At 42.8% G+C, this 12002-nt stretch overlaps 1 protein-coding gene across 1 annotated transcript; it reads left to right on the forward strand.

The window, feature by feature from the left end:
* Positions 1-1124: 1124 nt before the first annotated feature.
* Positions 1125-11544, forward strand: LOC139463715 (uncharacterized). The gene is made up of 9 exons (XM_071244969.1): positions 1125-1412; positions 2135-2324; positions 4235-4953; positions 5972-6205; positions 7144-7338; positions 8293-8371; positions 9877-9942; positions 10439-10566; positions 11155-11544. Exons 1-9 carry the CDS (start codon positions 1125-1127, stop codon positions 11542-11544), a joined length of 2289 nt encoding a protein of 762 aa, XP_071101070.1.
* The last annotated feature ends 458 nt before the right edge of the window (positions 11545-12002 follow it).

Below are 12002 nucleotides of genomic sequence, written 5' to 3' on the forward strand. Positions count from 1 at the left end.
ACCTAGTCTACCGTTCATTGACTTTTTCACGCTTTGTTTCTACTTGTGTGTGCAAAAATAAACACATATTTCTTAATCCTATATTAGAAACATCAAGGCGATGAGATGACTGGCATATTAATAATATATACACCTAGACACAACGTAAGCACTATCCGTCTTCGTTTTAAAAAATATCCGGGACTGCCATGTCACTTTTGGAAATATCTACACACCAGATCGATCTTACTTTGTTATATGTCTTATTTGTACCACACATTCCTTCTTGAAAGTAGCTATAGGAACACTGTATGTTTCTAGCCATAGCATATGATCTAAAGCAGCAGAGAAAGCATTGTAACAGGTAGTCAAATAACTATTTCGTTACAAGACATGCCATAATACGAGTATAATTGATTTCATTTTCCGAGAAAAAGTATACCGAGTTTGTTTTTCATGTAAAAGAAAATTGAAAGAACTGTTGTTGAATTTAATATTATGTCTTTTCTATCATCACTCATTCCTGCAACCGCTTGTAAAAAGTAATCTGGCTTGGCAATTTTGTGTAAAAATAAAATGGTTCGATGAAGACTTGGGTCAGAAATGGATTTGCAACCATATGACCCAAACCATGTTTGATTTGTTGTAAATTTGTGCCGAAAAAAGCAAATGTATTGACTTTTAAAGATAAGATGTCTAAGATACCCATCGCTGTTGTGTATTATGCAAAGAGATTTTCTTGTCAATTTTTAAAAGTTTTAAATCAAATTATAATCTAAAAAATAAAACCATGTAAAAGTATGCTTTGAATGCTGACTAAGCGTCATTACAGTTCATTTTTTATACATAATATCGCACAGTTAAGATATTTTCAATTGAAAATCAAACCATCTCGAAATATTCTTTGAGTACAGTTAATTCTTTTTAATGTAATACCGCTAATATTTTAAACTGAAAATCAAAAATATGATAAAATCAACCTAGAGGTATAGTTTCTTTTGCCCCTCAGTGTACCACTCTCAGCCGTGACGTGTCGTTGATACAAAGCGCTTTGTGGTTCCTATTTAGACACCTTCTTAACTACAAAGCCCCTGAATACAACCCTGTAACTACCCTGTCACCTTGCAACAGTTTTTTTCAGGGACATGGACACTTTGCTGAGTCTTAGTGACAACGAAATCGAGGACATCAGTCTCGACAACGAACTAGTATTGTTCGACCGCATAAAGAAGTACTACTCCCCTACCAGTGACCTACGCGTCTCCTATCTGCTAGGGGAAGCCGTCGTAGCATCGTCGTACGACTGGGTGGGGCTGTTCCGGCCTGGCTGGGCATCAACCAACTCCTACATCAATTACCAATGGGCACCGATAAAAGGTGTCAGTGCACATGCACCGAGAAGACGCAGGGTTGTTGTACCCCAGTCCACCTGGGTAAGTGAGTGCGTGAGTTAGTGAGTGAGTTTGGATCAACGACGCTTTCAACAGTATTTCATTTCCGAGTCCCCTGGCTGCATTGGTGTACCATTTTACCCTTACAGCCGACTTTGTGTTGTTGAAATCCGCCCACTCATATCTGGTGAGTCGGTATGCTAGGTGAGTGAGTGAGAGTGAGTATGGTTTTGGGCCGCGTTAAGCAATATTCCAGCAATATCACGGCGGGGGACACCAGAAATAGGCTTCACACATTGTACCCATGTCTGGAATCGAACCCGGGTCTTCGACTTGACGAGCGAACGCTTCAACCACTAGGCTACCCGACCGCCCCTCAGTATGCTAGGTAGCAACGACACAAATTCAGCCATGTAGCGGATTTGGCAGTCGCTCGGATCTTGTGGATTCATAGCTGCAATTACCGTATCATGTCAACCGTACATCGTTTTCTTTCGGATTTTCTATATGTCACAACACGGGTGTACGAATCGTCTCCTTAGAAAAATCTGGCAATGTGTGCTGTAGAATTTACAGCACACTTCTACATTTCTGACTTGCTATAATAAATTTTGTTTAATATTTTCTATGAAACAATCTCTTCATTAATCAAACGCTTCAAATACATTGTTTTGATCTGATGAAGATATACAGTAGCCGCAGCTAGGGGATTCAAGATTATGTCGCCACCTAAAGGTTCTTCATATTCCACGGATTTGTTTCAGTCAGGTTACCAAAATGAAGACAAATTCCAACTCCTCTACGTCACTTCCACTGGAGACGTCGTAGGCGTCAGTTGTTCATTCCGTATCGGGGAACCCGAAGAACCGGATCTCAACTTTGACCTCCTCGAGCGCCCCCTACCTGAAGCGTCATCCGTGTCAGTGGTTGAATCCTTCAGCAACAAACAACTTTGTAGGCAAGTTCATTTCGTATTGTCACGTGTCGATTCCTAAATTGAAACACTATGTTAACCCAGAAAAGAACTTAGTGTGAAACCAACAAATAACCAACGAATGGTACAATCAACACCTGTAATACACACTTAACGTGGTTTAAAAATCAATACACATTCCTGCACAACAATTACAATTTTCAATGGAAATATCGGGTGGTCAGGCTCGCTGACTTGGTTGATACATGTCATTGATCCCAATTGCGTGGATCGATTCTTATGATATCAATCACTGGATTGTCTGGTCCAGACTCGATTATTTACAGACCGACGTCATATAGCTGGACTATTGCGGCGTTAAACAACCAACAAAGAGAACGAAAGTATGCAATAGAGTGGAAGTGCAATATTCAATGGCAGTGTCGAATACAAAATATGATGGCAGTGGTGATAGCAAAAGGGTCGGTGATAATAATATTCACCTTTCCGCAGCCCAGGCTGGGAATCCGGTGTGATAAGTGATCTTCACGCTAAAGCTGGTCTTGTTGTAACTAGAGCTGAAATGTGAGCTGAGACAGGGACGCGGCCGCTCCACTTATATAGTCCTACCAGTTTCTAGCACTTTCAACATAGTGCTTGACCATTCTAGTGTCACTAGAATGTCACTAGAACTTCACAGAATATTCCACACATTTCTACAACGCTTGACATCAATACAATTCCTGAAGTTTACAGAAAAATCGAGCATCTAAATATAATAACTTCTAAACCACTGTTTACATTAAATACATTAGTGACAACTAATCATTTTCGAAATTCAATACATTGATCTTCTCGGTTATACAGTTTATGTAAGCTACACTCATTTTATAACAATTAATTACACATCCATATAACACTAAGGTAATGAAATGGTGTTAAGATGATTAGAAATCAGCATGAATTACTCTCTGGCTGAGTTAAACGCCTATTTGAACAGTCAGTATTATATTATACTGGAGTGTGTGTCTCAAGTGTCAGGAGCGCCGGACATTGTGAAGGTTGTAGATGTTTACCACTTGGCTAGAACCCAGACGCACTGGTATGGTGCTCACAAACCAAGGATCATAATCAGGGCTAATCTGAGATTCGAACCCTCGATCAGCCAATCGTTGTACGGCAAAGAGGCACAAACATTTCTCTTGAACACGTGGTACACAATAGTAACTATTATGTTTTCAAGAACCACTGGATTATCCTCAATGCAAAAAGTTACAATAACCTGCACACAGGCGGAATAACTGCTACGCAGCATTAAATAGAAACTCATTTTATGAAATGACCTAGAAATGTACAGATAGCAGCGGAAATGTGAATGTTTTTTTATCCGCTTTCATAGCCTCTGATATTATCTCGGTATGTCATCTAATGTTGGAAGGTCTTTGATGTTTGGTACTTTGGACCCATGGATCCGACATTGACTCACTACTCGTCTGTACAGCGTAATACGGTGCGGCACCAGGGTGCCGTTTCACCAAAACCTCCTAGCGCTACGACCGCCTATGCGCTACGACACGGTTTACGACCCTCTTCAGGATCATTCTCCTTACGACCGTCTCACGAAAGCATCTTAACGGCGTCGTGAAGTCAATCTTACACTATGATGTCGCGAGACCTTACGACATCGTATTTAACATAGCAACGGGACCCGGAAGTGAAAGGGCACCTGTCAATTTGATCGGCTGATGACGGATCGGCATCGTTTGTGAAACGGCCTTAAAAGTTATGACATGGTTTACGACGTGGTTTAGGAGGTCGTAGCGCTAACAGGCTTTGGCACCCAGGCCTTTAATGTAATGCCATGCCATACATGGTGCTTTATTCACTTCTTACAGTGCCCACTCATGTATATTACAGTCAGTTATTAATGTAAGCTTCCTTTTTTTGTCAGACTTGGACACCATAAGCTTACTGAGTGAGTCGGACTCAGGACACAGCTCCCCTTCCAACCTAGAGGATGTGGATACGCCTGTGAAGAGCGCCTGGGACAGCAACACCTTGTCCGGAGACTTCACAGGGAAGAGCTGGTTTGAAGAACTAGAACTCCTCCCTGAAAACACCATTGTGAAGGAGTACGAACCCGTTGATGATCGGTCATTGGTACCTTACGTGCCGCTTCCTTTGAAAGATTTCTCTGGATCCCCCAAAACTTACCAGCCCATAGCTGACGTCAATGATCGACGATCTTATTCCATATTTTTCGACGAAGATGTTGACGAGGAGGCGATGTCCCTTTTCTTCGAGAATGATGAGCTAAAGGCATCAAATCAAGACAAGGAGATTACTCTTCCTAAGACAGCAGTGCCTGAGTATCCCCTAGTAGAGGGGGCTATCGAGAAGCTGTATAAGGAACTTGTTCCACAGGCTCTTCAGGACAAGGAGTCTTCCGTCATCCCGGAAGAAGAATGTATACCATTGCTGTCCGATGATGACCTAACGTTTTCAGATGTGCCCCTAGATTCCACTAAGTCAAGGTCCGAACTTGAAATTATTGGCTGCCCGCCTAATCTGTTTTCCAGCAAGGATGCCTCTGCTAAAGTCGTGCCGCTGTACAGTGTTGACGAAGGCAAAAGTGCCATCGCAGTATTTAACGCAGAGAAGAAGAAGAGGGTAGGTGAACATGCTCCAGAGGTCATAACAACGTAACTGTTAATGTCAGATGCCCCTTTTCAGAAAGCGACCATAGTGACTCGACTGTTGTAACATTTACTTTAACATAAGCAAAGGATATATAATATGTTATATACTAGTATGTTTTTGCATGGGCCGATCAGGGTCGAAGTGTTCCCTTTTTCTGATGGGGTGGGGGGTGGGGATGGGGTGGGGGGGGGGGGGGGTGGGGGGGGGTGGGGGGGGTGGGGGGGGGGTGGGGGGGTGGGGGGGTGGTTTGGGGGTGTGGTGATGGTTTGGGTTGGGTATACGTGTGTCTCGACAATCTCTGATGGTCATTGATAACTGTGGACATACCATTCACAGGAATCTTCGCTTTTATAAACAGAACACTTTCAGTGAAAGTGAGTATCTGTCAATGACTTCTCCCAAATAGAGAGTCTAAAAATGAGATTACGATCCCAATCCAGATAAATCTTACACAAGATCAATCTGCAAGTGTTGCCAAAGTCACTTTCAAAACCTATGGTTAAAGGTCATGTCAACATGCTGGCCCATTGCTATGGAAAACTCTGCCACAAGAAATCAGAGAGACAGAAAACCTAGCAAACTTTGATAAGACACTCAAAACCTGTCTCTTCAAGAGAGTTTTGGACTAGATCAAATTCTATACAAATTCTTAATTTAATTTTATATTGACTTAAATTAAATATAAATTCAATTCAATTAATGTCTATGTGGGACATGTGTATGATTGTCCGTATCAGTATCCGTTGTAAGTTTGTCCATCCAGAGTATCCCAGCCACGGTAAACTCTTGTTGAGCTGAAGAAAGTACTGTGACAATCCACACTCGTTAATGACTATGGTAGTTTTATCATATCAATGCAATCTCTGTTAATATTAGGGCACAATCTGACACAGACAGCATTAACGATGGAAATGAGAACATTGTTTAACTGACCACCCTTATGTAGAAAAGGGAATTCGCACATGACACGTTGCTATGTTTTAATCAGGAAAAACAAGAGAAGATACAGAAGGCCATACAGATCCTCCACGGCCTCATCAGTCTCATCCCAGGCTTCACCGCTGCCCCGCCACGACCTCTCGGCTGCGCACCTGACTGCACCGGATGTGTCGTCAGTCAGGGAGTCCTGAGTCACTACCACCAGCGGTTCCTGGCAGCAGAGGAGAACGTGCAGAAACTCAAGGAAGAGGTGGAGACTCTCCAGAAGAGCCTGGATGAAAAGGTGAGGCAAGTTACCTTCTCGGTCTGTTTGTTTATTGTTTAACGCCGCACTCAGAAGTATTCGAGCTATATGACGGCGGTTTGTGAAATATGGAACCTGATCCGGGAAAACCAATGATTGATATTATGTACAACCTCTAACCGTCTGGGTACGATGGCAACAAAGTCCTGACCAGACCTCGCTGATTTCTGGTGACCTACTCTAAGCCGGAATCCCCTCGCGATCACTGTAATTCGTCGTAAGTCTATGTTAAAGTTACTCTAACCCGGAATACTTTTTGTTTTTTGTAATTTGTTTTGTCATATGAATTCCAGCTGTATGACGGCGGCCTGTAAATAATTGAGCTTGAACCAGACAATTCTGTGATTGACATAATGAGCATCGATCGAAGACATCTGGGTGCGATGACATGTAATAAACCAAGTCAGCGAGCCTGACAACCCCACCCATTTAGTGACTTCATGCAACAATCTAAGTCAGTGACCCACCCGATCCATTTAGTCACTGGGAACCTACATGCCTGCCCGGATTGTGTCACGGGTTCTGTCATTTTGGATTTCGGGGCAGAATAAGGCCAAAATTAGGATCACAATGTTTGACCTGGACTGTTTCAGCCAGGTGTCTTTTTATCTTATCCTTATCAAAGCTTTTGGAATGCGGCAGTCGTAGCATTAAGGTCGCTTAATGAGGAGTCCTGACTCATTGTGTATCGTCATACTCAGGACATCGATATATTTGGCGGGTGCTCATGCTTTCAATCATCAGTTTTTCTGGTCCAGATTCGATCATTTACAGACTCACGAAATGTAGTTATGATATTGCTGATTGAGGCGTAAATCAACTTGCATTCTCTCACTCGATAAAAACTGATCCACCGTTGGCATACTGAATATTTCCAAAATCCGCTCAAAAATGCCCCCGTTTTTTGTTGTTGAAAGGATGCAACAAAGAGCAGCGCGAAGGACCTCCCCAGCCCAATCCTCATGAGTTCGTTGTCCAATGTCATGGGCATGGTGAGATATGTTCAGAAGGCAAACGAAACGAACGCACTCCTCGACCAGGCACTGGCGGTTACCCTGGCCGAGAAACATCAGCTAGAGAAAGGTCAAGTTACATCGACCTCGGCACCCCAGGTAGGAATAATACCCCAGGGTTCCACCCAACAAAAGGGGTCTTAACGCTTCTAAGATAGTTACGATCGTCTTAACGCTAATGTCATTTGTGAAAGACAATATGGTCCCGTTACGATTGCGTTTTTCAGACAAAACCGCAGTGAGTTAGTGTATGTGTTTTTACAGGGGCACATGTGGGTCATTGGACTAGGGTCCCGCCCATCGCTGTGTAGATGGGGTCAAATATCCTGTGTAGAGACGGCTCGATTGTCTATGGCGCCACCAGTCGCTGTGTAGAGCTGTACCCCTGACTCATATCATGATCAGCTGTTTATGGTTTCGAATCCCTAAATGGGCCCTGATTAGGATTCTTGGCGTGACCTGCGTCACTCCCTACATCGACTCCCACAGTAGTGGATTATTTGGGTTCAACGCCGCTTTGAACACTATTCCAGTTCTATCACGGCGTGTCAGCTTTATGTTGAAGGAAAGCCCGAAGTGATGCAGTGATAGCCAAATAGTCTGCGTACAGGTGTCCAGATTGATTAGGGCGCCGCCAAACGCTGTGTTGAGGTGTCCACCTAGATTAGGGCGCCGCCAATCGCTGTGTAGAGGGGTCCAGATAGATTAGGGCGCCGCCAATCGCTGTGTAGTGGTGTCCAGATAGATTAGGGCGCCGCTAATCGCTGTGTAGAGGTAGCCAAATAGATTAGGGCGCCGCCCATGACCGTGTAAAGGTGGCCAATAGGTGATGCAGGTCTTAGACGTTTACCACTTTCATGAAAACCGAGAGAACGAGAGTGCTGACAAACCAAGACACATAATCGGGGCCTCCCACATTTAGCTGATACTGCCTGGTGTTACTTCAATACTATTTAAGACGGCGATTAGGTCCACTCACTCAGTCGGAGCACAGATATAATGATGGTGTCAAGGCAATTGCTTAGCAAGAATCTTGGTATCTTATTTTCTCAGAATGCATCCGAGAAAGGTCAACAGACTGAGGTGAAGGTCGTTAGAGATGAGGCCACAGAATGCGTTGATCCGCCACAGAGTAAGTATCCTACCCTATCATAATGCATACAGCAGCCTTCTATGTTACTCAGGGAAATCATATATCACTTTTTGTACTGAACACACGTGCTGCAAAATTCTGAACGCAGGTCTTGCAAAATATGACTTTCTGAACGCAGGTGTAGGAAAATAGCACTTTCTGAACGCAGGTGCAGCAAAATATCACTTTCTGAACACACGTGCAGCAAAATATCACTTTCTGAACACACGTGCAGCAAAATATCACTTTCTGAACACACGTGCAGCAAAATATCACTTTCTGAACGGAAGTACAGCAAAATATCACTTTCTGAACGGAAGTACAGCAAATAGCACTTTCTGAACACACGTGAAGCAAAATAGCACTTTCTCAACACGCGTGCAGCAAAATATCACTTTCTGAACGCAGGTGTAGGAAAATAGCACTTTCTGAACACGCGTGCAGCGAAATATCACTTTCTGAACACACGTGCAGCAAAATATCACTTTCTGAACACACGTGCAGCAAAATATCACTTTCTGAACGGAAGTACAGCAAAATATCTCTTTCTGAACACACGTGCAGCAAAATATCACTTTCTGAACGGAAGTACAGCAAAATATCACTTTCTGAACGGAAGTACAGCAAATAGCACTTTCTGAACACATGTGAAGCAAAATAGCACTTTCTCAACACGCGTGCAGCAAAATATCACTTTCTGAACGCTGGTGTAGGAAAATAGCACTTTCTGAACACACGTGCAGCAAAATATCACTTTCTGAACACACGTGTAGCAAAATATCACTTTCTGAACGGAAGTACAGCAAAATATCACTTTCTGAACGGAAGTACAGCAAATAGCACTTTCTGAACGCAGGTGTAGGAAAATAGCACTTTCTGAACACGCGTGCAGCAAAATATCACTTCCTGAACACACGTGCAGCAAAATATCACTTTCTGAACGCAGGTGCAGCAAAATATCACTTTCTGAACGGAAGTACAGCAAAATATCACTTTCTGAACGGAAGTACAGCAAAACATCACGTTCTGAACGGAAGTACAGCAAATATCACTTTCTGAACACACGTGCAGCAAAATATCACCTTCTGAACACGCGTGCAACAAAATATCACTTTCTGAACACGCGTGCAGCAAAATATCACTTTCTGAACACACGTGCAGCAAAATATCACTTTCTGAACGCAGGTGCAGCAAAATATCACTTTCTGAACGCAGGTGTAGCAAAATATCACTTTCTGAACACACGTGAAGCAAAATGGCACTTTCTGAACGTACGTATTGTATGTAAACTGTCACTCTGTGTACTGAACGCACGTGCAGCAAAATATCACTTTGTGTACTGAACACACGCGCAGCAAACATCACAACATGCACTAAACGCACGCACCGTTCACATTCATGTTACACGTACTGTATTCATCACGTGTATCGGCATATAGGTGTATCTGACAAGAACTTTCAGTTGTTTTTTTGATGGAGTGTTACAGTATGTGTCGTTACCATAGATACAACATTCCACTTTGAGGACGAAGAGCAGGACGGATGGAGCCTAAAGAATTCAAAGAAAATCGGTAAGCGAACATGAGCAGTTCATGCAATTAAGGCCAAAACCCATGGATGCCTGAAGACCGTTTGAAGTAGAAATGGTAAACAGTTTACACTGGTATATATTGAGGAATCCTTTCACATCGTCTCTGGCTATCTATGGATGCAAAGATGTATATATTTTGATGCAGACACCATGGTAGGAACACCGAGAAGGGGCTTCAAGAACTTGAAATGTACGCTATGTAATTTCGTTTCTTGTCTTTCCTGGAAGGCCTTGTTATATATATATATATATATATATATGCCAGGCGTATGGCGACCTTCACTCACAACGGGTCTTGGGGGTAGAGGACTGGGCATGCTGGCCTTACATGATCTGATCTGTTGGCATTATTTTAATGGGGGCTTTTTAAATGTAGGTTACTACAAATATGTCGGTTTCCTTTTGACACGGAGGAAGGGAAGACTATGGCGATATCATGATAGCTTTGACATTTTATTTTACCTTCTGAATTGTAGATCGTCTGAAGAGGGCAGTAGCTCGCAAGGAGGAGGACCTGAAGGCTCTGCAGGACAATGTGTCAGGGAAGCAGGTCCAGCTCCTCATGGTCCAGGACACTGTCAAGGAACTGAGGAAGAACGTCAGGGTACGTTATCAGGCAGTGAATCACCTTCACAATTAATGTAAGGCTAAAAACCTTTAGTTATCATACAATGTTTATCATGGATGTTGGATTGTTTCAATCAGGTGCCAAACTGAGGACTTCAATACTTTTATAACAATGCGCTTATTCACTGTGTAGGTTCGTTTTAGCATCATTATTGCATTTAAATTTTATCTTCGAGGCACCTACGAAATATCACGCTACACATGCGTTCCATATTTCTCGCGTGGCTTAGTCGTATAAGGCGCAAGAACTCGCTGTGCAGAGTTGCATCCCTTAGGTGTGCCAGAAACCCACGATCGTGAGTTCCAATCCCATGTTCGCCCTAATGTTTGTTGTCAGGACCATTCCCATGTTCGTGGTGTTACCACCAAAGTGTTACGCGTCTAAGATCTAAGATCTCCTGGAACGTTCATCCCGCATCCAACTGAAATGCTAACACAACTGATATATTGTTCAAAGCTGCGTTAAACCAAATTCACTCACTTATTCCTAGATAGCCTTTCCCATACTACTCTGTCATTATATATTCGTTCAGGCCCCGTAATAAATACACGATGTTGTTTCCAGGAGGAGAGAAGACTGGCAAAAGCCGCCCGCCAGGAGGTGCTGAAACTACGACGTCAAGTCAGTGCTCTGAAGTCCAATCGTAAGCGAGTAGCTTGGGGAGGTGACGTCACAAGCAGGGACGTGGGTGTGTCCATCAAACCCCAAACCGCCACCGTGGGGACTGAATCACGTTTCCCAAGACGTCACACGTTCGCAGCTCATGTCTACCCCAAGCCAAAGTTCACATCTGGAGTCTCAGCCTTCTATCCAGAGCGCAAGGCTTTCAGACAAGACATGAATATGCAAATTAGGACTGGGAGATGCAAGACGTGCGGGATGAGGTTCTCGCCCACAGTTGACAGGAGGCTTATCGAGGAACATATCATATTTCACCTTCAGTTCCAAATGTAAATTGATACCCTGACCCCAAGTTGATCTCTGAAATCTGATTGGCTCGCACCGTCCTTGGATCATGCATTCTGATTAGCGACACTGTTTTGTTATTTGGTTGCCATTATGCCATTTATTTTTAGTGGCATTTACTGTTTGAGTTGGAATCAGTGGCTATTGTATTTTGTTGTCTTTTTATAGCACGGTTTGTAGTGTTTTATTACACAATTTTAACATTTGTTTTGTGATATTTACACTATATTTAGAGTTAAGTGTTGAGCAATTTTGATACGCATCTATTGCTTATATTTTTAAATCTGTATTATTTTGATATTCTTTATGGTTTATATATGTTATACCTTTTGACGAATTGCACACATAAATGAATGAATATTTCAAGGGGTTTGTCTTCTTTATGTAACAATCATACAGAGTCTGTGATTTATTTCCATCATCAAACTCTGAAACATATTTTACAC

Source organism: Haliotis cracherodii, unplaced genomic scaffold (genome assembly GCF_022045235.1).
Source record: "Haliotis cracherodii isolate W230 unplaced genomic scaffold, xgHalCrac1.p SCAF_16, whole genome shotgun sequence".
In the NCBI taxonomy this organism is placed as follows: Eukaryota; Metazoa; Mollusca; class Gastropoda; order Lepetellida; family Haliotidae; genus Haliotis; species Haliotis cracherodii.